Source organism: Polypterus senegalus, chromosome 6, assembly GCF_016835505.1.
Source record: "Polypterus senegalus isolate Bchr_013 chromosome 6, ASM1683550v1, whole genome shotgun sequence".
Lineage (NCBI taxonomy): Eukaryota > Metazoa > Chordata > Cladistia > Polypteriformes > Polypteridae > Polypterus > Polypterus senegalus.
In genome coordinates this window covers 20,477,652-20,505,492 of record NC_053159.1, presented here as the reverse complement: position 1 = coordinate 20,505,492, position 27,841 = coordinate 20,477,652, and the positions used below count along the sequence as shown (strand labels likewise).

The 27,841-nt window shown below is 41.7% G+C and overlaps 1 protein-coding gene across 3 annotated transcripts; it reads left to right on the top strand.

Moving 5' to 3' along the window:
• The first annotated feature begins 1,212 nt into the window (after positions 1–1,212).
• On the top strand, positions 1,213–27,466 carry LOC120530847 (glycine N-acyltransferase-like protein 3). 3 transcript variants are annotated; one of them, XM_039755522.1, is made up of 6 exons: positions 1,213–1,261; positions 13,862–14,049; positions 19,671–19,778; positions 25,377–25,503; positions 25,958–26,087; positions 27,049–27,466. In XM_039755522.1, the coding sequence occupies exons 2-6, from the start codon at positions 13,972–13,974 to the stop codon at positions 27,461–27,463; spliced, it is 858 nt and encodes a 285-aa protein (XP_039611456.1). In that variant the 5' UTR covers positions 1,213–1,261; positions 13,862–13,971; the 3' UTR covers positions 27,464–27,466. The 3 variants fall into 3 exon arrangements, with proteins under 3 accessions (XP_039611456.1, XP_039611455.1, XP_039611457.1); XM_039755521.1 differs by having other exon boundaries at positions 1,216–1,261; positions 13,859–14,049; XM_039755523.1 differs by lacking the exons at positions 1,213–1,261; positions 13,862–14,049 and adding an exon at positions 15,947–16,435.
• The last annotated feature ends 375 nt before the right edge of the window (positions 27,467–27,841 follow it).

Genomic DNA, 27,841 nt, shown 5'->3' with positions numbered 1-27,841 from the left:
GAAAACAGCCCTGCATCCCCTTATGCCCCCCAGCCTGTGCCTATACATGACAACAGCCCTGCATCCCCTTATGCCCCCCAGCCTGTGCCCATACATGAAAACAGCCCTGCATCCCCTTATGCCCCCCAGCCTGTGCCCATACATGAAAACAGCTCTGCATCCCCTTATGCCCCCCAGCCTGTGCCCATACATGAAAACAGCCCTGCATCCCCTTATGCCTCCCAGCCTGTGCCCATACATGAAAACAGCCCTGCATCCCCTTTTGCACTCCAGCCTGTGCCCATACATGAAAACAGCCCTGCATCCCCTCATGCCCCCCAGCCTGTGCCCATATATGAAAACAGCCCTGCATCCCCTTATGCCCCCCAGCCTGTGCCCATATATGAATACAGCCCTGCATCCCCTTATGCACTCCAGCCTGTGCCCATATATGAAAACAGCCCTGCATCCCCTTATGCCCCACAGCCTGTGCCCATACATGAAAACAGCCCTGCATCCCCTTATGCACTCCAGCCTGTGCCCATATATGAATACAGCCCTGCATCCTCGATCTCCTAAAGAAGCATCAATAAAATCAATTATGTGCCACAATTCCAGAAAACACAGATAGTGACAAAGTGGGCTGTCATGGTATATGAGTAGACTTTGCCAACAATTGTGTATATTTTCTAAAGCTGCCCTTATTGGCAGAATCTCGGCTCTCATGGCGTCCCCTGGCCGCTGACTCCCGACAGCAGAGCAGTGAAGGTTCAGTTATTCAAGCAATTCCTTTCTTTCTTTCCATTTCACTGTGCTTTGCCACTTGACGTGGGGCGCCCTCGATATATATGCCACTCTCTCACCCTGCGTCAAAATCCAAATCCCTCTGCTGCAAATAAATAAAAAAAAAAAAAAGATAGGTAACCTCCTCATCATGACATGTGGCCTAATCTTAAACCATATCAGAGAAAACTTCCAGCTCTCTCCACTTCTAATCTTTCTGATTTTCTCTCAAAGTAAATAACTTAATTGTCACGAGAGCCTGCTAGAAGCTTTATTATATAGGAGAAGTGAATTGGGTTCAAATGGGACAGAAGTTAGCAGGAAAGTCAGAGCTGGTGATTAGAGGCCCCGGTGCTTGCAGAGTCCAAGGATGTGCACAAATATGTGACTGATAATGTTAATGATTAAGCAGAGTTGAGAAACAGGTTTCTTTAAAAACTGCTGCGTTTCCTTTTGAAAACAGAGATGGTTGACTGATCAGCTGCATTTGGCTTCTGTGGTAAGTCGATTTTGAGATTTTGTAGTGACAGAGGTACCCCGACTATCTATGCTTCCTGCAGTAGCTTTTACTGTGTTTTTGATTTTGATGTATGATTGCATTTCCACACAAGTGTTAGATGCCTGAATATTTAATTGTGTAAAAGGAATAGAAATGTTTGAACAATTGTGTGTTGTTATTTTACAACCCCAAATCAGAAAAAGTTGGGACAGTGTGGAAAATGTGAACAAAAAAAATAAAGCAGTAATTTACAAATTTCCCTTAACTTTTATTTCATTGCAGACAGTATGAACACAAGATAATTCATGTTTTTTTTTGGTCAACATCATTTGATTTGTAAATAAACATCCATTCTTGCCATTCAGGCTTGCAACACATTCCAAAAAAAGTTGGGATGGGGGCAATTCAGGGGTAGTAATGAGGTATAATAACTAAATAATGATGTGATTTGAAACTGGTGATGTTAACAGGTGATCGCAATCATGATTCGGTACAAAAGCAGCATCGAGGAAAGGCCTACTCCTTTAGGAGCAAAGATGGGCAGAGGATCGCCAGTTTGCCACCAAGTGCCTCTACAGTGCATAACATAGTGAAAAGAATCAGGGAATCTGGAGAAATTACCGTGCGCAAAGGCCAAGGGTGCAAGCCTAAACTGAATGGCCGTGATCCCCGAGCCTTCAGACGGCACTGCATTAAAAACCGTCATTCACCAATAAATGATATAACTGCGTGGGCTCAGGACTACTTCAGGAAGTCACTCTCAAGCACTACAGTATGTAGTTACATTAGGAAATGCCAGCTAAAACTGTACTATGCCAAAAGGAAGCCCAACATAAATAGTGTCCAGAAGTGCCGTTGACTTCTCTGGTTCGGAGGCATCTGGGAAGGTCCATTGTGCAGTGGAAACGTGTATTGTGGTCAGACGGTTTTTCACATCTTTTTTGGAAGAAATGGACGCCGTGTGCTGCGGACCAAAGAGGAAAAGGACCATCCAGACTGTTACCATATACAAGTCCAAAAGCCAGGGTCTGTCATGGTATGGGGTTGTGCCAGTGCCTTCGGCAAAGGTAACTTGCACTTCTGCGATGGCACCATCAATGATGAGTAGTATATCTCAGTTTTGGAGGAACAAATGCTGCCTTCAAGACGACGTCTTTTCCAGGGATGCCCATGCTTATTTCAGCAAGACAATGCCAAACCACATACTGCGCGCATAACAAAGGCATGGCTGTGTAAGAAGAGGGTGCAGATGCTTGACTGGCCTGCCTGCAGCCCTGATTTGTCTCCTATATGGAATGTTTGGCGCATTTTGAAATGAAAAATGCGTCAACAAAGACCCCATACTATTGCGCACCTAAAACGTTGTTTGCAGGAAGAATGGGACAAACTAACACCTGCAACACTTAGTCACTTGATTTCTCCAATGCCTAAACATATTTTAAGTGTTGTTCAAAGACAGGGGAACTGTACAAAGTGGTACGTGCTGTACTGTCCCAACCTTTTTTGAAATGTGTTGCAAGCCTGAATGGCAAGAATCTATATATATAATTCACTAAGGCAAGACGACCATGAAAAGCACGCCGGAAGGGGCGTGGATTCACTAAGCAGCCGACAAGTGAGACACCCATGGCGCACGCAGGAAGGAGCCACGCCCACCAACTCCAAGACCATTGGATACGACGACAACTCGCAGAGCCACACCCACCAACTCAGACGCGACGACACAGAAAAAATGGCGTCATTTATATTCGTCTGTTGTAGAAGCCACATGCAGCTCTGACCCACGCTGACTGTTCATAGAGGCATGTTTCTCGCGGAGGTGAATCGCCATATGCAGCGTGTAAAACGGTTTGCGAGGATCCCATGGGATCCTTAAAACATTCCTTTACAACTGAGGTTAGAACACAATGAATTAAGCAGTCTTTAAAAAATGAGTTTTCGGTTATGACGCACGACCGCCTGACCATAGTAAACTGTTTTACACGCTACATACAGCAATTCGCATCCGCGACAAACATGCATCTTCTTAGATACTCCTGCACTTTGTACACACCGCCCTCCCACCGTGGTCGGGTGTCTTGGTCTTACTGAACGAGAAATCAGCAGACTAGCATGACGGAGGGAACGGAGTGGATGTCCTTCTCCTCTCCTCCCGTTCCACCCTGAGCGCCGCACGGACGATTGTGTGTTGGTTCGTTCCGTGCATTGGTTAAAACCCAATGAAGGAAGCAGTCTTTAAAAACCAATAAGGCCTGTGCCTCTGTTTCATTACCGTCTCACCTGCTTCACCAATGCCGGCCCCGCAACAGGGCAGCCAACCGGGTAACCAAAGTCTTTAGGTTCAGGGGGGAGTATGGTTACAAAGCTGAAACTTAAAGGAATTGACGGAAGGGCACCACCAGGTGTGAAGCCTTTCACTTCATTTGACTCAACACAGGAAACCTCACCCGGCCCGGACACGCACAGGATTGACAGATTGATAGCTCTTTCTCGATTCTGTGGATGGTGGTGCATGGCAGTTCTTAGTTGGTGGAGCGATTTGGCTGGTTATTTCCGAAAACGAACGAGACTCCCGCCTGCTAAATAGTTACACGACCCAACAGCGGTCGGTGTCCAAATTCTTAGAGGGACTGAGATTGAGTATTAACAGGTCTGTGATGCACTTGTATGTCAGGTACAGCACGCGCGCTACACTGAATGGATCAATGTGTGTCTACCCGGCGTGGGGAGCCGTGCGTAAGCCGTTGAACCCCATTCGTGATGGAGACCGTGGCTTGCAATTGTTCCCCACGAACGAGAAATTCCCAGTACGTGCGGATCACACGCTCGCACTGATTACGTCCCTGCCCTTTGTAAACCCCCCATGTTCATGTGACTTGGTGGATTATATATAAAAAAGCAGCCGGAACCGCAAAGAATAATGAAAATTCAATGTGGAAACCGACTGAGGCGGTGTTTGGAAAATTAACAGTCAACGTGACTCACAGGTGCGTGTGGACTGTACACAGACGAAAGCGACTCAAATAGGGAGTTGGGGGCGGGCACATAAGCGGGCAGTGCGTACTGAACGAGCGCCATTCAACCCCGTCCTTCGTTTTGGAAGGAGAAAGCGCGACGACGCTCCTCTGGTTTTCAGTCACGGACAATTGTATGTTGGTTCATAGCGTGCATTGTTGCAATGTTACTTTTCTTGGTGGTTTATTAAATTACGGATTTTTCAAATGTTTATTTTTTCCTCTGTGCTTAAAAATCATTTAAAAAGCGGCCTGATTATGCGGCGTATGCTACGCCGCGGGTTGGCTAGTGGATATTTATTTACAAATCAAATGATGTTGACAAAAAAAAACCATGAATTATTTTCTGTTCATATTGTCTGCAATGAAATAAAATTTGAGGAGAATTTATAACTTGCTTTTTTCTTTTTTTATTCACATTTTCCACACTGTCTCAACTTTTTCTGATTTGGGGTTGTAGTAAAGGGTGAAGTATCAGTTTTATATTGCATTGCACATACAGTGTTGTTAAGGGAAAGGTGGAAAGGAGCCTGGGAGGATATTTTGTCATGGACCTGAAACTGCTAGCTATACCAGTGGATGGTGGACAGCAGCAAAAACTGCTGAAACTCAGTTGGCACACATAATGTAAAAATATCTTAGAAATTGTCTCTGTATTTTACTGTATTTATCCATTATTAAACTCCCTTAATCCAACTGAGGGCTACAGATGTCAAAGCTTATCCCAGCAGCATCTGGCACAAGGCACGAGCCAAACCTGGACAGATCATCACGGCAGCACAGGGCACATTCACAGACACACAACCATACTGACTCGTAGTTGGTTAATTTAGAGTCTCCAGATAATTCTAACACACGTCTTTATGGAGAACCACCAAAACACCGGTAGAAACGGCTCGGTGGCCCAGAGAGCAAATGCATAATCAACACAGACAGTGCCCAGGCAGGGCTTCACCTTCACAACTCAGGTGTCCTGTAGTGTTCACCACTATGCCCCTGTGGCCAGGGAGAGGGGAATCTGGGCATCTCTGCTCAAGCTGCTGCCCCCGCGACCCCATCTCGGATAAGCGGAAGAGGATGGATGTATGGATGGATAATACATTTTATTTATGTAGCACCTCTCATACACTGAAGAGCACTTTACAATTCAATAAACACGTTAACACGATAATAGAAATGAAATAATATGAAAAACAAGACAATGAATAATACTCATTGAAGAGATGTGTTTTTAATAGGAGTTTGAAATGAATAATAGATTTTTCCTTGCAAAGGCTGAGAGAAGAGCATTCCAAATTTTAGGAGCTATCACACTGAAAGCTCTGCCACCCATAGTGCCTAACCTGTATTTAGGTACAGTGAGTAAGGTAGCGTCTGGGATGATCTTAACGCACGAGCAGGAGTGCAAAGAAGCAGCAGCTCAGACAAATAATGAGGGGCTAAACCATGAAGGACTTTAAAGGTGAGAAGAATAATTTTAGATTTGATTCTTGAAAAGATATAACCAATGCAAATCATAAAGGACAGGAGTGATGTGAGCAGATGTTTTAGACGAGCAGCAGAATCCTGAACATATTGTAATCTATTGATATATTTAGTCGGGAGGCCATAAAGCAGTGCATTGCAATAGTCTAGACGGGGAGTGATGAAAGTGTGAATGAGTGTTTCAGTATCCATCACACTGACGAAAGAATGTAGTTGAGCAAAAAAGCTGTCTGTACTATTGAGCTAATGTGTGGTTAGAAAAGTAAGAAGATGATCAAAGATGACACCCAAATTATGGACTGATGCTGAGGGTTCAACCAGGATCCCATCGATGTCAATTTTTAGCCCACGAAGGGTGCAGACAACAGAGTTGATACCAACTAATAAGATTTCTGTTTTATCAGGATTGATTAACTGTCATCCAATGATTGATTTCCCGAATGCAGTCAGTCAGCGCAACAGGTGAAGATGTTGCAGTTGCATCAACACTAATATATAAAGTTGTGTGTCATCGGCATAGCAGAGGAGTCTTAGACCACACTGACGAATAATCTCACCTAACGGGAGTATACGGATGTTGAAGAGGATTGGCCCGACAACTGACCCTTGATGGATACCTTGTGTGAGGGAGTAGTGGCAGATTTGTGTTCCCTAATGAAGACGTAATGCTGGCGATCACTGAGGTATGATGTGAACCAAGAAAGAGCAGCACCAGAGATACCAGTACAGTGACAAGTACAGTCCTAATGAGGAGCAGACAGCGACTTTAAGTACTGTACATAAAACTAGAATGTGTACTTAAAAGGTTTCTACTTTTATTCTGAAATTTACCCTGTTAACTACATAAAACTGCTTGCAGTGGTGTACTGCATTAATGGAACAATATAAAATAAATATTGATTGTTTCAAATTATCGTATAGTAAATCTAATGGCTGACTTTCTTTTTTTTTTTATTAATTTTATTACACTCCATACAAAGCAATCAAGTTTTTACAAAAAGAAGAATAGAGTTAAGAACAGATCGATCCCCACCCTTGAGAGAGAGAGCAAGCCAAACGGCATAAAAATTTTACAGCTTTTAAACATACCTAAATTAATAAATTCTCTATGCTTCATGAACTTATTTTCAAATATTACTGATTAGATCCTGCCATGTTTTGAAAAACGTCTGTACGGATCCTCAAACTGAGTATTTGATTTTTTCCAATTTTAAATAATATAACACATCAGTTTTCCACTGACTTAAAAGAGGAGAGTTTGGGTTCTTCCAGTTTATCAGAATAAGTCTGCGTGCCAACAGTGTAGTGAATGCAATCACAATTTGTTTGTCTTTCTCCACTTTAAGACCCTCTGGAAGAACCCCAAACACAGCTGTTAATGGGTTAGGAGGGATTGTGAGTCCAAGACTGTCTGAGAGGTAATTAAAAATTTTGTCCAGAATAATGTTAATTTGGTGCAGGCCCAGAACATGTGACCTAGTGAGGCTGGAGCTAATTTGCAGCGTTCACAGGTTGGATCATGCCCTGGAAACATTTTGGAGAGTTTTAGTGAGACAGATGTGCTCGATAAATAATTTTGAGTTGTATAATTGTATGCTTTGCGCATATGGAGCTCGAGTGAATTCTCTGCATTGCTACTTTCCACTCCTTTTCTGATATATTAATTGAGAGATCTTTTTCCCAGTGTCCTCTTGGATCTTTGAAAGGAGGGATTGTAAAATGATTTTATATATTGTAGAGATGGAGTCTAAGTCCTTGAGATTGAGCAATATTTTTTCCAGCATGGATGAGGGTGCAAGATGAGGAAAATCTGGAAGGTTCTGTTTAACAAAGTTCCTGATTTGAAGATAGTGAAAGAAATTGTAGCTGGAATGTTAAATTTGGAATGTAATTGTTCATAGGAAGCAAAGACGTTGTCTATATAAAGATCTCTAAGCAAGTTAATTCCAAATTTTTCCAGATATTAAAACTGCATATGTTTGTGAAGGTTGAAAGAGGTGGTTCTCTTGCACAGGTGCCACAGAAAGAAGCTTCTCCGTCTTAAAATGCTTTCTACATTGGTTCCAGATTCTAAGTGAGTGGAGCACAATTGGGTTATTAGTGTATTGCCGATAACGTGTGTTTATTGGAGCGCATAGCAAGGAATACAAAGAAGTACTGCAGGATTTTACTTCTATTGTGGTCCATGCCTGTGTATGTTCTTCTATTTGTGTCCAGGTTCTTATCGACTGTATATTTGCTGCCCAGTAATAAAACTGGAAGTTAGGTAGAGCCATGCCGCCTTCTGCCTTTTGTCTTTGTAGGGTCGCTCTTTTGATGCGTGGATGTTTTGAATTCCAAATAAATGAGGTTATTGTTGAATCTAATTGCCTAAAGAATGATTTATTAATGTATATTGGTATGTTTTGAAATAAAAAAAGGAGCTTAGGAAGAATATTCATCTTAACAGTGTTAATTCTTCCAGCTAGTGTGAGATGAAGGGTTGACCATCTATGCAAGTCTTGTTTAATTTTTTCCATGCAGACGACGAAATTTTGTTGATAAAGAGCTTGATGTTTACTTGTGATGTTTACCCCGAGGTATTTAAACTGTTCTGCAATGATAAAAGGAAGGGTGTCTAATCTAATATTATATGCTTGAGAATTCACTGGAAAGAGTACACTTTTATTCAGATTAATTCTGAGACCAGAGAGCTTTTGAAATTCTGTGAGTGCTGCTAAGACTGGCTGACTTTCAACTACTCCTACCACTAACTCATATACACACCACCAGAGGTGGGTGGTAACGAGTTACATTTACTCCGTTACATTTACTTGAGTAACTTTTTAAAAAAATTGTACTTCTGCGAGTAGTTTTAATGCACCATACTTTTTACTTTTACTTGAGTACACTTGTGAAGAAGAAACGCTACTCTTACTCCGCTACATTGGGCAACACTCGACTCATTACTTTTTTCATTTACACATTTATATACGCTATATTTTAGTTGGAGAGAAGTTGCCAGTGAATCTACTGAATGACTGTTTCACCAATCAGACGTAGCAACAATAATCACATGACTCTGTTTCATAAATCAGACGTAGCCATGCAGTCACATGACCACACACAGGCGTCTGCAGCCTGTGGGAGACTTTTTAGTCATACAGGGCTCCTGATCACTGCTAAACGGTCACAGCTTCACTGCAGGGACCTTGAGAGCCAACTCCTGCTGAAGCTTAACCATCACTTCATTGAGTGAAGAACAAGCACGTTTTAACCAAACATACACAGACACAGACAGTCAATGTAAAGTGAGACTTCTTGTACGAGCACAAGCTGTCTTGTTCTAATGTTATTTTCTATCAGCTGTGCTATTTGGAGGGCAAGTGCATATGCAGTATTATACAGTCAGTGTACAGTATATCTTGTCACTGTAAGTAGTTTGCACTGTTCAAACATACATGTTACCTACTGTAGCTATTGGCTTCAAAAGCTTTGTTGTGAAAAACTGTGATTTGGAACTTTGTGTTATTTGTGCGTCTTTATTTTGTAAAGATGTTATTTATTTTTACTCATTTTTTTATTTTATTATTTGGAAATAGCAGAATTTGCACATTATTTTATATTTTTGTCTGTCTTATTACAACATTTCTAAAAAATAAATCATTTATTATGATCAAACAGTTACTCAGTACTTGAGTAGTCTTTTCACCAAAGACTTTTTTGCTCTTACTTGAGTCATTTTTTGGATGACTACTTTTTACTTCTACTTAAGTAATATTATTTTGAAGTAACGCTACTCTTACTTGAGTACAATTTTTGGCTACTCTACCCACCTCTTGCACACCACCCACCACTTCACTGGCACACGTATGGAAATGACTGTGGAGATTGTGATTTGTAAAAAGACTTAAAGTGCCAGTTAAATTCAAAAATCTAAATAGATAATCTATAGTACTAGGGTGCCTGAGTTGCCTCGAAAGCTTGCATATTGTAATCCTTTTAGTTAGCCAATAAAAGGTGCAATTTTGCTTGGCTTTTCCCTACAATAGATAATCTAGTAATGTTTATTTTCTATCTCTCCGGTTGCTTTATATTACATGGATTCAGGCAATGTTCATTTTCAAAGATGTTTTAACAGTTTTAGCTACTTTTATCTGTAGATATTTTAATGAACCACTGGGCTTCACATTTTATCTCAAACATGCCTCAGCCTCGATTATAGGGTCTCCTGTTTTTTGTACTTAAGAGTGCCATCTGCTGAGTGTAACTGCTAAATGCAGGGCCTCTCCATGAATACCAGTGCTTCAAAAACACCTTGGTTATTAGCCTGAAATTTGCCTGGATATTTATTTTTATGTTTATTTTAAAGCTGTTGAGAACAGAATTTCCTTTAAATTCAAATGCACTGTATGTAATACACTTCCATTCATATGCCTGTCATGATTTACACATTTATAAATATCCATATATATATATATTTATATATATATTGTATAAAGAGGCGTTATATACACTCATGTAAGCTTGCTGGACATCCCATTCTAAAACAATGGGCATTAATGTAGCATTGGCCTCCCCCTTTCCAGATATAACAGCCTCCAGTCTTCTGGGAAGGATTTCCACCAGACTTTGGAGTGTATCTGTGGGAATTTGCGACCATTCAGCCAAAATAGCATTTGTGAGGTCAGGTACTGATTTTGGACAAGAAGACCTGACTCGCTATCAGCATTCCAACTCACCCCAGAGGTGTTCCATAACATTGAGGTCAAACGCTAGACAAGCTCTGAAGTTGTCTTCCATGCACTCGTGTGTGACAACAGAAAAGTACTCAGTTAGTTACGTGGTACTGCTGATACATTTGATTAACTGAGGCCCATTGTTTTAGAAAATTTAATGGGAGAAGCCAGGTATCACTGTTAGTATAGATATAATTTTATCTAATTTTATATTTTGTAATCATTCTTTCAGAAATACATTTAAGGTGTGTCAGTAAAGAGCATTTTTTATAGATATCCATATATATATATATATACAGTAATCCCTCCTCAATCGCGGGGGTTGCGTTCCAGACCCCATGCGATAGGTGAAAATCCGCGAAGTAGAAACCATATGTTTGTATGGTTATTTTTGTATATTTTAAGCCCTTATAAACTCTCCCACACTGTTAACATTATTAGAGCCCTCTAGACATGAAATAACACCCTTTAGTCAAACGTTTAAACTGTGCTCCATGACAAGACAGAGATGACAGTTCTTTCTCACAATTAAAAGAAAGCAAATATATTTTATCTTTAAGGAGCGCCGTCAGGAGCAGAAAATGCCAGAGAGAGCGCTCGCAAAGAAAAGCAAACAATCAAAAAATCAATACATGCTTTTAAGTATACAGAAGCACCGCGATAAAGCGGCATTTTGTAGAGGAGCGTCCGTGTCCTCTGTACAAACAGCCCCTCTGCTCACACCCTCCGTCAGGCAGAGAGAGCGAGAAAGATAGAGAGAAGCAAACAAGCACCGCGCGGAAAGCACATCGTATATCATTGAGGAGTTTTAGTTAATATGTAATACATGCTCTGATTGGGTAGCTTTTAAGCCAACCGCCAATAGCATCCCTTGTATGAAATCAACTGGGCAATCAAACTGAGGAAGCATGTAACCTAAATTAAAAGACCCATTGTCCGCAGAAAGCGTAACCAGCAAAAATCTGTGATATATGTTTAAATGTGCTTACATTTAAAATCCGCGATAGAGTGAAGCCGCTGAAAGTCAAAGCGCGATATAGCGAGGGATTAATGTATATATATATATTTTTTTTTTTTAAAAGATGTAGAAGCACACAGCATAAAGGTTTGGGGTTTTCCGGCCCCATATATTGTAGACAATCCACAATAAAGCAAAAGAAAGCAGGTCAAAAATATAAACTAAACAGTTCATATGCGCGACCCCGAATCATGGCGTCGGCGGCCATTTTATGAGGGAGGAGCCGGAAGTGGAGGAATGCTGGGAAGGAACTGTGAGGGAGAATGGGATCAATGACGCCAGGAAAAGATGGAGGAGGAAGGGTGGAAGTAACGCACTGCGGGCAAACCCGGCTTATGGTGGCGGAGCGTCTTTTTTATATATATATAATATATATAATTTTATATATATATAATATATATAATTCACTAAGGCAAGACAACGATGGAAAGCACGCTGGAAGGGGCGTGGATTCACTAAGCCGCCGACAAGTAAGACACCTATGGCGCACTCAGGAAGGAGCCATGTTGGAGGTGAATCGCCATATGCAGCGTGTAAAACGGTTTGCGAGGGGTATCCCATGGGATCCTTAAAACAATCCTTTACAACTGAGGTTAAAACACAATGAAGTGAGCAGTCTTTAAAAACCGAGTTTTCGGTTACGACGCATGACCGCGTGCACCTTAGCAAACTATTTTACATGCTACATACAGCAATTTGCATCCGCGACAAACGTGCGTCTTCTTAGATGCTCCTGCAGGAACACGGAAAGTCTACGTGAGTCACAGGTGCATCTGGACTGTGCAAAGACGACAACAACTCAAGTGAGCGATGGCGGTCCGCCAGTTTACAGTCACGGGCGATTGCATGTTGGTTCGTTCTGTGCATTGTTACAATGTTGCTTTTCTTGCTGATTTATTTCATTACCGATTTTCAAATGTTCATTTTCTCCCGTGCTTAAAAATCATTAAAAAACCGGCCTGATTATGCGGTGTATGGTACGCCGCGGGTTGGCTAGTATAATATATAATATATAAACAAAGACGTATACTATACAATCAAAAGTTTGTGGACACCACACAATCATACCTAAATAAGAAGTCACATTCAGATATGGCAAAAGTAAATAGTTATGATTCCTGCCCAGTCATTGCAACTGAAAAATCTCAAGAGCTCAAAAAGGACCACCAAGAGTGAAAGGGGAAACGTGAATACTCTGGCCCATAATAACAAAAACATTGTTCTTTTATATTTAAAAATCCAGATACAAGAACAGAAACAAGGAAGATCAATAAGTTTGCTGAAAATTGAAACCAAAACCAACCACTAAGAAGTCCTAGATTCAGTAATGAACAAAGCTAAAATCCTTAAACAAAAGATAAGAAAAAGAAAACAATTACAACGGTCAAAAATTCATCAATCCAAAAAAAGAAATAAACAGAAGAGGAGAAGAACAACAGAATTGTCACTAATGACACAGCAGCCAGCTCATGGCCTGCTTAGGGTCTCACCACTGTGACTTCAGGGGAACATCTTAGGGCTCAACATGTAAAAGATAAGGGACACAAGTCACATATACATAATTGACACAATAATAATATGTTATAAAATATAAACAAAAGAAAAATTATATGCAATAACAAAGTAATATTTAAAAGACAACAAAAAAACTAAATGAAGAAAAAAGTAAAAGAAATCTGAGAAATCTGACTGAGCCAGGAGCAAAACTTCATAGTACATGCAGCTGCACACAAGCAATGAATGAGCTCCAATTCACACCCAGTATTCTGGGCACATCACTGCCAACAACTGCACCACCTTACCGGCAAATCCATGAAGTTCTGAAAACTTGTAAGCATTACACGAATACATTTCCCTTCAGCCCAAGTACATTTTTTCTCAACACTCCAATTTTCCAACACTTTCCGAACGCATTCATGCGAGGCAAACTGGTGTCTTGAGACTTCAATTGGCACTGAATGATTGTGTGTGTCCTGAACTCTATGGGTGCCCTGTCTTGCATTGGTTTATGCCTTGTATCAGATGCTGCCCAGGACTGGATCCAGTGCCACATGTCAACGTGGCTGGAAAAAAACATTGTCAGAAAACAGGTGGAAGGAAGGTGGCCAAGTATGAGTGTGAAGGTAACTGCATCAGTGTGCCATATTATGTTCTTGGTTGGCTGCTGCCCTATCTTTGGAACTGCCAGGATAGGCTATGGCTTCCCACAAATATAAATCAGAAAAGGCAAGTATGGAATGAAAGTAGAACTGCATTTCACTGGCTAATAAATAGCCTTACATGGCAGTGAGTAGACGTATGTACTGTACAACCTGTGATGGGTATAAACACTTTCTGAGCATAACATTTCCTTATATTCCAGCAGGTGTGCTGAGCTGCCTTCTGCTGACTTGGTTTCTCATCAGACCCACTCTGGAACTACAACTTTTTAACCAGTAACCTGTTGGTAGTTTCAGTGGCTTCTCAGTCTCCACCATGATTCTGCTGGAGTCAGTGAAAAAGCTATCAGCCTTGGCTCATCTACTTCACAAAGAACTGCCATACTCCATATCTGTAGGATATATTCTTTTCTTTCTAATATAACTTTCTGCGTTAGACTACTGAAAATGTTTACAGGTACTCTTGGAGGAAGCCATAATGATGCATATAGTGTGTCTGGACAGTTATGGATCCAATAAGTGATTAACTTGATGAGCTCTAACAGATCTGTCTAATATCACGAAGCTGATCACGAGCCATAGCAAGGTTTGGGGCGGCTACTCGTATATTATTTTCCTGGCTGCAAAATTGCAAACAAAAAAGATAGCACTGGTGTGCATAAATCAGAGTCCAAAACAGAACTGAGGGAGTAGGGGAAAGATGGAGGCTTTTAAAGGTCAGGATAGGAAGTGACATCAAAGGGGTCAGGATCGGAAGGGTCGTCAACCATAGGCTCGGGCCCAGACATGACATCAAGGGGGCTGGAACCGGAAAGGTCTTCATGTATAGGTTCGCACCTGGAAGTGACGTCACCAGAGCCGGGTGCAATTTCCCGTGAATGGTCTGCAGGGAAGTGAGAAAAAGAATCGGTGCACTCTGCCACATCCTGGTCTGATTCGGAGTTGCCCTTATTCCAGCCCTTTAGCTGCCTCCCATGTGCACGTGTGTGATACTACAATTTCTACTAAGTATGAGACTAACCTTTGCTCTATACGGTGTCAGGGATGCCAGGGGCAACGACCCGGCCGGGACGCCGTGAGGGACCAGATGTGGGTCTACGCCCACCCTGGATCACGTGGGGACCGCCTTCCTGGCTGCTTTGGGGGCCACGGGTTGAGGGCATGGAAGCCTCACCCTGTAGGGGCCCGTGGTCACCGCCAGGAGGTGCCCCAATGCCTTGGGGACCTGTTACCTCAGCACTTCCTCCACACCAGGAAGTGCTGGGGGAAGAATTAAAAGGGCGTCCGGAGAGCTGCCGGGAGAACAGCCGGCACTTCCGCCACACTGGGGCGTGGCCAATGAAGGAGTGTCGGGAATCACCTGGAGCTCGTCCGGGAGTATATAAAAGGGGCCGTCTCCCTTCATTCAAGGCTAGAGTCAGGTGGAAGAAGGACAAGGCGAGAAAGGAGAGTGGAGGCGGCCCGAGAAGAAGGCATTTGTGGTCAGGACTGTGTTGGGGTTTGTGCACTGATTTTGGACTGGGTCTGAGTGACCATTATTGTAAATAGTACTGTATAATAAACGTGTGGTGGTTTGAAAACAACATGTCCGCCTGTCTGTGTCCGGGTCGGCTCCACAACGGAAAGGACAGCCCATGTCGAGATTTCTTCAAAAATAAAGTGAGCAAGAATCAAGTTGGTCAGCGGTTTGATTCCTGCGCTGTTCTCTATAAACAACAAGGCAATGCAGGATTAAATCAAGTCCACACTACATGTTTAGCTGTGCCGGACTCGTAAATTATTGTAGGTAGTGCAAAAGTTTCAAGACCTCTGGACACAACCATTCCACATAACTAACTTTTAATTGGAATTAACAGATATTACAGAATTTATTAGTCACTCGCCTGTCTACTAGCCAGGTAAAAGAATAAATTTAAAAATATTTGATATCTCTAGCCATACATATACTATACCTTCGGTGTTGTGCCTCAGTATCATCGTGCGTCTTAACCTCTCTAGCCCAGCACATTCATATAAAGCCTGAAACTTTCTGTCATTCTGCGGCACCTCACTCGCCTTCTGTCCACTTTTGGACTTTGTGTCTCTGAAGGTGACTCCCAGCATGCCTCCTACACCTTTAATCCTCCTTGTTTGTGTCACACTCGCACTTACCCTTTCGATCGAGTCACCAAAGCTGAATTGACCAATCAGATTGCTCTGAGGGACTGAATGCACACACATCTTAGTGTTTTACTACATCGGGTGAAGATTTTCCAAGAACAAATGAGTTTCCAAATCACATGTACAAATCAATTTTTAATTGGATTTGGTGAAGCTAAATAAAGTCATCAACCTCTTTGGTAAGCAAAACTTTGAGGCACTGACTCATTATTGTTACATGTGCCTGTTATGCACTAAATTATCACTTACTGTAGTTCCTCTTATACTATTCAGTGCATAGTAAGCTTCTTCCACCTAATTTCTGTCTGTGGGGACTTTTTCTGCTTCACCCCATTCTATATCAACGGTCTTGAGGTCTTCGTGCCAGGACTAGAAGGATCTTCTCTGCCTACTTATGCTGGTCTTTGGTCTCCAGTTTATCGCAGGCTTCAGGATCCGTTAATCATGTAATTGGAGCGTGTGTCCCGCAATACGCATATGGTGCAACCTTTAACAAAGGATATAAAAATAAAAACAGAAGCCTTAATCTTAGTCAGAGTCAGTAACATCAGGCGGTGAGTCAGTTGGATGGAGGGAGAAGACTTCCCGGCAACATCCACACAAACTGCTACAGCTACTGGGTGAGTTACGTGCTTTGTTATACGTTACGTGCTTTGTTATAATGTATTAGTGCCTTCTTTCTGATTGGGGGCATTAAGGAGAGCATGGAGGATTACAGAGGGTCTAACTGACCATTATGTTTACATGCAAGAAGCCTTTTAAATGATTTTGTTTGCAACCCATGAAAATAGGACAGGGAGCTTGTTGTGAAATAAACTGCCTATTTTAACCCTTCAAACGTATTGGTGTAGTCCGAGACCCCCCTAGGAGGGGGCCCAGAGGTTAAGTCATCCAAGGAAGTGGAGCTGTTATTTCAGAAGGATGTTAAGGAGTATCAGACTTTAAAAACTATGAGCTCCTATTACCTGGCTTAAAGAAGTTGTCGCCTGTGACCGGTGATCAGGCACTCATGAAACCTTCTGTGTTGTGCTAAGAGAGAAGTCACATCTGAGTCAGCCATTAGTCTAATCTCTTCTCTCTTCTAGGGTGCCTCAGAATGAAGCTGGCATCATATTAGTCAGAGATAATGCCAAATTAGACAAGTGCTGTTGCTTTTCTCACCTCCTTAGGATGTCAGATTACACAACTAGGAGTCACAGGGAATGGCTAACTACATGCCTGAGTGATGACTTTTTAGTGCAGGTTTATATTGTCAAAGTATTGCAAGCTACTCTCACTTTAACTAAGGTTATGTAAATTAAGTCAATGACTGAAAAACACTAGAAAAGGTGTGTAGTGTACTTGGTTCTTTAGGAGCTGCATTGGTGCTGGCTGTATTTTTAAAATGGTCTTTCTCCGCCATGTCCCCAACCTGGGATTTCCTCCTTCTTTGGCCTTGTTCACACGGGCATTAAGTTTTTGGATCAACGAACTTGCTCTGAACGTCCTAGACGTTTATGTTGCATTTTGTGGTGGCGATCGATTGACTTCTACACCGGCGTTCGTTTGTCTCTGTCTAACGCCAGCCTGCAGCCCAAATTGTAGTTTGTGTGTTAACCTGTGGAGGCAGTGTCGGGAACTGGATATGAAAGCCCTTGTCGTTTTATTTGAGGTGCCTCCTTTCAATATGGACCATTTTGCTATGTTAGATATTAATCTTCTTGTTTTAAAAATACTCGTAATACGGCAACGTAGGGAGAGAAAAAATCGCCGCCGCTACTGGGTTCATCCTCTGACTGCACAACGTCGGGTTAAAGGAAGTTTTTTTGTGCTTTATGAAGAAATGCGAAAATTTCCGCGCAAGTTTTTTAATTACTGTCGGATGTCGGTTTCCACTTTTGATTGTCTGCTGCAGCTGGTGCAATGCCACATTGCACGCCGATCAACCAATATGCGACTTGGTGTTAGCCCCGAAGAGAGACTACTTGTCACTTTGAGGTAAGGAAACAGTAGTCGAGTGTGCGCTTACACCGGTGTTCTGCACTGAAATGCCCCCCTGCTCCTCCGAAGCGTAAAATAAACGCGCAGAAAACGAACTAGAAGCGGTTTCCTTGCGTTCGTTGGGTTTTGAACGCCAAGAAAAAGCTGCATGCAACGTTTTTTTGATGCCGTATAAACGCGCAGCCGGACAAACGCACGTCACCAAAGCCCGTGTGAACACTCTCATTGACTCCTATGTGTAGAAAACACTCGGCGCTTGATCCGCGCTCACCGGACGCTACGAACGCAAAAAATAACGCTCGATTTTAACGCCCGTGTGAACAAGGCCTTAAAGTGCCCACTGAGGACTGTCTCCAACTATGTTTGTTACTTCTGCTGCCCATGATGGGAGTTTGAGGCACAGGAAGCCTTGTAGGATATTTTCTTGCTAGTATTTCTCACTTAACAGGGGAACTTCAAGGGTTCTCCGAGTCCTGGCTTGCTTGGGTTTAATCAATCTTGTAATCAGAATGGACTTAATGGAAGATGGCGGTACAGTACTGAGTCACTGCGATTAACGTAACGTGTTTGACTCCTGTATCTAATCTTTGTCTGCGTTGAATAAGCATTATCTCCTCATGTTTACACAGAGTTTCCTCCCACATCCCAAAGAATTGCACGTTAGACACATGTGGTTCTAAACTGACCCTGTGTGTAGTTTTGATTTCACCAGTGTCAGCTTTGAAAATGAGCACACAACTGAGGCTGTTGTGGCAGGTAATGTGGCATTCATTTTGAGGAGCTCAAAATCAGCCTCATTCTGCTTTAAGGATGTCAGCAGAGACAGAGACAGACATGTATGTCTGCAGAAGAAAAGTGATCTCTGTAATCTCCTTTATTCCACCCAAAATGATATTTTTTAAATGTTACTTACCTGATGTAACTTATAGTGATGGCCAAGAAAAATATTTAATCTCATGTTTTCATCCAGAACTAACATAGTAAAGTTTTTGATAGAATTGGACCCAATGGTTACCAACACTGGAGACCAGCAAACGTTATCAAAAGTGTCCATGAAAAAATCTCACTTTACTCGTCTCACACATTCCACATATCAAATAATTTAGTGGTATCCTCACAACATACAAAATGCTTGAATTATTTACTAAAATACTGTTAAATAAACAACACGTGAAAATGAAAGTAGTCCACAAACAGGAAGCCTCTTCACACTGGATCACGCTTTTGAATTAAGGACAGGATTCTTGACCAATAAATGAGGCGGGTTACTGTCTTTGTGTTTTCATGTTCTCTCTGTGTCTGCATGGGGTTTTACCAGGTTCTTTGTTTTTCTTCCAGCATTGTAAAGATGGGAATAGCTTAACTGGCAATTTGAAACTGGCTCTGTGAGGGTCTATGTATAAGCCGGCCCTGTGACACACACAATGGGTTCTGACCCCCAACCCTCTGTGACTCTCAACAGCATTAGTTGGGACTTAGAATGCTAAATGGTTTGATTTTTTGTTTTGTTACTGGGAATTCTATGAGTTTGTTTCTAAGGTGCCTTGAGTTACTTTCTTTAGTGAAGAGCTCCATACTGTATAAAACTGATGAAATGATTACATACAATTTGTCTGAACATTCAGTGAATAAGGCGAACATTGAGTGATCTTTAGAAGATTCACCACGTCACACACTATGCAGTGACCCCCAGAGGTTTAGTGTATCTAAATTAGACATAATAAATCCTGAGAGGGAATTAAAGCTCACACTTTGTACTTCAAGTCTGATGATGAAAAATCTATAAAACAAATACTTGTATGGATGCCCAAACTGAAGCAGAAAATAAGTATTCACATACCTACTGAAATTCTTGCTTCTTATTGTCATTTCCAGGTTTATGGAGGTCTTCAGCACATACGAAACAATAATCCTTTCAACATGGAGGTGTGTGTTGATTCATGGCCAGATTTCAGAACAGTTGTCTTGCGGTGTCAGAGACAGGTATTTGGATTCACTTATTGAAGTGCATTCTGATTCCTTCTACTGTACATTTTTTGAACTGTACTAAGATATGTGCATGACATCCAGGCTTGGCTCCGACCTTGGTTTTATGTAAGATTCCAGTTACAGACTGGTCAATCACTGCATAAAAATGGAGAAATTACTTGATTTCAATTTTAATTATGTAAACAAAACAATGACATCAATATTTTTATGACTGGTTTCATAATACTCAGACAGGTTTTAGTATTACTATGAGAACACAAGAATATTACTGTGTAAGTGCTTTAAGAACTTGAGACACTTACCCAGGCCATCACCTGTACAGCTTTCAAAATCAGTTTGGGTGTTTGGTTAACTTGTGACTGTAAACTGGCCCAGCATTCCTCCCACACTGGAAGCTCACCCCTTGTCCTGACAGCCAGTAACATGCTGCCTGACAGCACAAGTGCTGTATGAAGACTTTACAGGTATGGCAAGTTCAGCCACAATCACAGCCTTCTTCTCTGGTTTCTGTTCTTTCTCGGTATGTAAAACATGAAACATCAGTTTGTGAGGCTCAAAATACTTGTGTTCCTTATTCTTTTGTAGCAGCATTACATTCATTGTATTTTCAGGTTGTTGTTTGATTTTGTCAGGGAGAGTTGCAGACTGATTGGACTGAGTCGCAAGTAATGACACACTACAAAACTGAAAGCTATGGGAGTGTGCCGCAACTGCCTCTAAACTCACTTAAATTATATAAACGAAGTCTACAGCTGAAAATCGCTGGAAAAAGTCCTGTACTATGTATACAACACTGCAACTAGACAGATAGATAGATATGAAAGGCACTATATAATAGATAGATAGATAGATAGATAGATATGAAAGGCACTATATAATAGATAGATAGACAGATAGATAGATAGATATGAAAGGCACTATATAATAGATAGATAGATAGATAGGAAAGGCACTATATAATAGATAGATAGATAGATATAAAAGGCACTATATAATAGATAGATAGATAGATATGAAAGGCACTATATAATAGATAGATAGATAGATAGATAGATATGAAAGGCACTATATAATAGATAGATAGATACAGTGGTGTGAAAAACTATTTGCCCCCTTCCTGATTTCTTATTCTTTTGCATGTTTGTCACACAAAATGTTTCTGATCATCAAACACATTTAACCATTAGTCAAATATAACACAAGTAAACACAAAATGCAGTTTTTAAATGATGGTTTTATTATTTAGGGAGAAAAAATCCAAACCTACATGGCCCTGTGTGAAAAAGTAATTGCCCCCTTGTTAAAAAATAACCTAACTGTGGTGTATCACACCTGAGTTCAATTTCCTGATTACTGCCACACCTGTTTCAATCAAGAAATCACTTCAATAGGAGCTGCCTGACACAGAGAAGTAGACCAAAAGCACCTCAAAAGCTAGACATCATGCCAAGATCCAAAGAAATTCAGGAACAAATGAGAACAGAAGTAATTGAGATCTATCAGTCTGGTAAAGGTTATAAAGCCATTTCTAAAGCTTTGGGACTCCAGCGAACCACAGTGAGAGCCATTATCCACAAATGGCAAAAACATGGAACAGTGGTGAACCTTCCCAGGAGTGGCGGCCGACCAAAATTACCCCAAGAGTGCAGAGACGACTCATCCGAGAGGTCACAGAAGACCCCAGGACAACGTCTAAAGAACTGCAGGCCTCACTTGCCTCAATTAAGGTCAGTGTTCACGACTCCACCATAAGAAAGAGACTGGGCAAAACGGCCTGCATGGCAGATTTCCAAGACGCAAACCACTGTTAAGCAAAAGAACATTAGGGCTCGTCTCAATTTTGCTAAGAAACATCTCAATGATTGCCAAGACTTTTGGGAAAATACCTTGTGGACTGATGAGACAAAAGTTGAACTTTTGGAAGGCAAATGTCCCGTTACATCTGGCGTAAAAGGAACACAGCATTTCAGAAAAGAACATCATACCAACAGTAAAATATGGTGGTGGTAGTGTGATGGTCTGGGGTTGTTTTGCTGCTTCAGGACCTGGAAGGCTTGCTGTGATAGATGGAACCATGAATTCTACTGTCTACCAAAAATCCTGAAGGAGAATGTCCGGCCATCTGTTCGTCAACTCAAGCTGAAGCGATCTTGGGTGCTGCAACAGGACAATGACCCAAAACACACCAGCAAATCCACCTCTGAATGGCTGAAGAAAAACAAAATGAAGACTTTGGAGTGGCCTAGTCAAAGTCCTGACCTGAATCCAATTGAGATGCTATGGCATGACCTTAAAAAGGTGGTTCATGCTAGAAAACCCTCAAATAAAGCTGAATTACAACAATTCTGCAAAGATGAGTGGGCCAAAATTCCTCCAGAGCGCTGTAAAAGACTCATTGCAAGTTATCGCAAACGCTTGATTGCAGTTATTGCTGCTAAGGGTGGCCCAACCAGTTATTAGGTTCAGGGGCAATTACTTTTTCACACAGGGCCATGTAGGTTTGGATTTTTTCTCCTAAATAATAAAAACCATCATTTAAAAACTGCATTTTGTGTTTACTTGTGTTATATTTGACTAATGGTTAAATGTGTTTGATGATCAGAAACATTTTGTGTGACAAACATGCAAAAGAATAAGAAATCAGGAAGGGGGCAAATAGTTTTTCACACCACTGTATAGATAGATAGATAGATAGATAGATATGAAAGGCACTATATGATAGATAGATAGATAGATAGATAGATAGATAGATAGATAGATAGATAGATAGATAGATAGATAGATAGATACTTTATTAATCCCAAGGGGAAATTCACAGATATCTCGTAACAGAGCCATGGTATTCAGGGTCATTGATATGGGACCCTTGTGGCATCAGATTTCCATTCTAACCAACTTATGTGTGTAACGAGACTCCTTCCTTATTTAAGAAAGCTGATATTTCCACTTTTGTGTAAATCCAGAAATAGCACGCTTGGCTGAATACTGTAGTGGATGGCCGGCTTCATATTCCGGCCCTCACCCCCAGGCCGCCAGGAGGAGCTCTCCCGAGAGCATGGACGGGCCCCGAATTCCAGCAGGGCCTCATGGACTATGTAGTTTTTATGCACAGCCCTGCTGGATACCTTGGGGACCACTGGGAGTCGCTGTCGGGAGGCCAGTGGACTCATTTGCACTCTATGACCTGGAAGTTCGTCACAGGAAGAGCGACGGGCTTCTGGGGAAGGAATAAGGACTTGTGGACTGTTGGATTGGGAACACTTCCGGGTCAGGAAATATAAAAGGACTGAGGGAGCTCCCAGACGGCGAGCTGAGCTGGGTGGTAGGAGGGCAACGCGTCTGGGAATGGAGGATTGATTATTGTTATTGGAGTATTGTGGTTATTTATGAGTAGTGTGGAGTGGAGGGTGCACATAATTATTATAATAAAAAAAATTATTGTGGCACTTTTACCTGGTGTTTGGCGTGGTACCTGAGGGTTCAAGGGAGCGCTACTGCCCTCTACTGTCACAATATGTTTTTTAAAGAATATCACAAATTGGTGTTGTATATCATACTTTTAAAGATTTTGCTTTCAAATTTTTTAAATGTTCTGGTTATTTAAGTTGCTTGCTAATGAGCAGACAAATGGCTATGGCAGAGAAGTACAGCATTAGCTGCTCACCTTTAAATCTGAGTGTTGTTGGCACCTGCGTCTTCTCTGCTCTTTGCTAAACTGGATACAATTAAGGACGTAAACACCAGAGGGAAACTGAAAAAAAAAGAAGAAAAAGGCAAGACAGACTTAAGGATTTAAAGTCCTTACTCTCCCACCCAAACCCCCCCCACTCCCTGCCGGTGGATGATCCCCCCAACCGCTGTTGTGTTGGCAGTTCTCGATGTCCTGGGCTGGATACTCGGGTGGGTGCTGGCTCACTCCCAGCGATTGCTTGGCGGGACCTGGACCTCACAGCTGTGTCAGGCCCCTGCTGGTGGGCGGGGGGCTCTTGGATCCCGGGGCACAGGGCCCGGTCCTCCCTGGCGGCCGACTGCCGACGGGGCCCGCGGGCTCGCCACCATGGCCCCCCAGGGCTTTGGCACAGTGGCTGCTGGATGACCTTCCTCCGGGGCTCTCCTCTGCTCTTTTCTGAGTGGGGGCTGCAGTCATCCCTGCGTGGATCCACCTAGGACTCCTGTGTCCGGGAGTTTCTCTGGATGTCTGGGGCACGGGTCTCCTACATATCTGCTTCGGGTCCTGGGGAGCGGGGCTGCTGTTCCCCACACACACTATTACACTATTAGACATTTACATGGAAGAACCTTATGAATACAAGTGCGCTCACATATACGGGTGTGCACACAGGTGAACACGTGTGTATAATCAGGTAATCACAGACACACACTGTCTTGCCTAGTGGCTCCCTCTAATCCTATCCTGTAATATTAGTACTATGTGCTGTTCAATAACATTTAATATTTATTAATCACTGTGATTGATACAGATGTTGGTTGCTGTGTTTTTGCCTGTTTTTTTTTTTTTTCTCCTCTCAACAGGTATTGAAGCAGATTGTCGGTGTTTTGTTTTGTCTCCCCCTCTCTCTCTATCCTCCTTTTTATCTTTTCTTCCATTGTCCACCATCTGACTCTTTCCCCACTTTCTTCCTTTTTCTTTTGTTTTTGTTTTCCCCCGGTCCTGTCTGTGACTATAACAAACCTATTTAAAAGAAAAATAAATATATATATATTTAAAAAAAAAAAAAAAGCCATGAATGATGACACCACAGCTACACATGCATTACATATGCATGTGTCATCTGTGTTACTGACAGGCTGGTAAAAAAGAAAAAAAAAAAAAAAAGTATTTAAAGTCATGACAAAAAAATGTTTGTAAATTGCTCATAAATGTACGTTTTATAGTGCCATGACTTTCTGACTTTGAAAGAAAGATAAAGAGGCCAACTATTTAAACAACAGAATCATCTAAAAGTAGAAATGACTTACTGAATACGAAACTAATTGGAAAGCAACCACAGCGTCCCCCTGGATTGAAATTTATAGCCACTGCCCATGCTAATGGATGCTTTTATAATTTATTTTTCTACTAATTATAATTACATTCATACTTTCTTATACACATTTAATCCATTTCAGTGTTATGGTGGAGCATAAAATGGCAGCACTGGATGCAAAGTTGGATACAACCCTGGACAGAATTTTAGCCCATCACAGGACACGCACACATTTACAATTTGCCTGTGTAGAATTACAGTTTAACCCAACCTTCCAGACCTTTGGAGATGCGCCACCATGTTGCTCAATTTCACTTTTAATGTTCTTCTATTTTGATGAAGTTTGGGTTTAAAGGCAGGGGAAAAAAGAGCAAAGTAAGATTAACGCTAAGTGGGTCCGATAATTTGACTGCTCAGTTCCTAAATATGTAAAGCTCGGTAAAGACGTTCTTTTGTAAAAAAGTTAAGTAAAAGTAAAAAATCAATTATATACTAGCAAATTTGAGACAAAAAAATGATTCTGAAATGTTGCAATTGCACTTAGTGATCATGAAATGACTAAGGGACCTCTGTTAACTGCTTGCTCTTGTTAATTGCTGAACAGTTTGTTACAGATGACAAGGACGCTTTTTCCAATCCATATGCAATGTTTGCTAAGGACCCAGCTGAGTTGAAGAGAATGCTACAGGAATTCAAAGTAATTGATTGGAAGCAAAGCCTTCTGGTAAACGGTAGGTATCTGACCATTATAGTCGGCCAAAAATGCTGGAACCTAATCTCATAAATTAAGAAGCTTTAATATGTGAACTGAGGTCATCTCTCTGAAAACTGGCTCTGTGGCTTAGTGGTTAAGAGTTGTGGAATCGGGAAATACGTAACATAAAATTTTAGACATTCTGTACAGCTTTAAGAGTATTCTAGTGGAGAGGAGACCTGAACCTGAAGATTCACACTTCAAATGCCACGGCCTTTATGTCTGTCACAAAGTCTGCTCACCTCCTTGTGCTCTTTCCTGAAGGTGGCATTGCCCATGAGGGCAAAAGAGTTTCAGGTCTTTTCCTACCACATCCTATATACATTTTGCTGTGCCTGTCCAAAGTGAGAAGATGTGGTTAGGAAAGCAGCACTCATTAAGACATTCTATGAAATTCGGGATTTGCTATAATGTACTTTGTGCTTATTAAGGTATTCCAGGTTCCTCCTTTGATATTTTACAAGAAGTGGCTGATGCAAAAAATTTGACATTGGAGCATTTCATGATACCAAGCAAAGTGTTTATTCATCATAATCCAGAAAGCATTACTGACGATGGTCGGTAAGTACTGACACCTGTCTGCTTGACACATCCTGGCCTGTTCCGTAGCTGTCGTCCATTGGTCCAGATGTGACCTACAAAGTTAGTTATTATTATTTTAAGTTATTGCTGTACTGGCACCAAGACTTAATATGCACACATTCGTTTCCTAGAACTAGACTATTCTGTTTATAAGCTTTGTAAAAGTTAGTTAGCCAGTAAAGTTTAGTTAGCTAATAAAAGGTATCATTTTGCTTGACCCCTCACTACATTCTGTGGAAGTGGCCCCAGACACAGACAGACGGACATCGTTGTTCACCCAACACACGTTTATTTACAACTAAATATTTACAATTGTTTTAGTGCCTCCAGCACCGATCCCCCAAAGTCCAGGCCTCTAGTGCCTTTCCTGGCCGCCTCCACTCCTCTCTCCGAGCTCCGTCCTCTTCCACCCGACTCTTGCCGATGAATGAAGGGATGCGGCCCCTTAAATACCAGCCCGGATGGGCTCCAGCTGCTTTCCGGCTGGCAACCCCCGGAAGTGCTGGGACACGGAAGCCCCCGTGTCCCCAGTCTTCTTCCCCCCAGCACTTCCGGGTGTGGCGGAAGTGCTGAGGTCCAGGGTTCTTCAGGCACCGGGGCGCCGCCTGGTGGTGGCCACAGGCCCCTACAGGGTTGGGCTTCGAAGCCCTCTACCTGCGGGCCCCAACACAACTAGGGCGGTTGCCCCCTCGTGGTCTGGAGGAAGCACAAGCCCTCCTCCGGTCCTCCTGGGCATCCCGGCTGGCCTCCACCCCCAGCCGCATGCCACAATTCATAATGGCTAACACAGTAGAACTCCCTAGCACTATAAGCTTTGTAAAATAAATCAATAAAAAATAAATAAACACTCCTAGCCATCTCCAAAAGATCTGCCCTTTTTTCTCAAACATAACGTACTGTAATAATCTTAGTTACTAAAGTAATTCCGTTTACTTTGCAGGTTTCACAAATCATCAAAGCTGTCCAGTGACACCATGTTCCTTGCAGAGCTCATTAACAAACATATAGGCTACGGTGGAAGTGAACAGAGCCTGAATTATATAAAGAAGCGTATTGAACTTTTCCCATCTGTTTGCATGTCTGATGACGAGGGTCGTCTTATGGGATGGAGTCTGACTGATGAACTGTCCGCATTCAGGATGGGTTACATCCTTCCAGAGTTCAGGAACAAAGGCTGTATGACGGCAATTGTCACATTTCTGGCAAAGGAGATGCATCGTCGGGGACTTCCAGTCTACAACTTTATTGCAGAAGAGAATACTATATCCGCTTTGTTTTCTAAAAGTTTTGGTATGACAGAATATCCGGATATTTACTATTATCTCAGGATGACTCCAAAAAAAAGGAGCCTATGAGAGTTCACAAAGCGTTTTCAACACATCATTTTAAAAAATGCATTTCTTGCTTATTAAATTATATTTTCTTGGTGTAGCTATAGATATACAGTATCTACTCTCTATATATAAAATCCTAAGCCTAAAAGAGCAACGATTTTGTGCAATGATTTTATGTGACGTTTTTATGTCACACTTTAAATTGGGCTTATTTTAAATCCTACATACTGTATATATGTTTGGTATCATTCTTTTCAGAATTTATCGATCTTTAATGTAATGTTGTTAGATTGTCAGATTCGTATTCCATTTTTAAATCATAAACTAAAATATCAAGAAAGTTGTGGTTTTTATATTTGATTGAGTAAACTTTCTTTCACAGGAACAAACAATTTAAAA

Excerpts from the sequence above, each read along its gene's own strand:
- LOC120530847 (XM_039755522.1), top strand. The coding sequence starts at position 13,972 with ATGATTCTGCTGGAGTCAGTGAAAAAGCTATCAGCCTTGGCTCATCTA. Across the intron at positions 19,779-25,376 it reads TCTTGCGGTGTCAGAGACAG|TTTGTTACAGATGACAAGGA; the intron begins GTATTTGGATTC and ends ATTGCTGAACAG. Across the intron at positions 26,088-27,048 it reads AGCATTACTGACGATGGTCG|GTTTCACAAATCATCAAAGC; the intron begins GTAAGTACTGAC and ends TTTACTTTGCAG.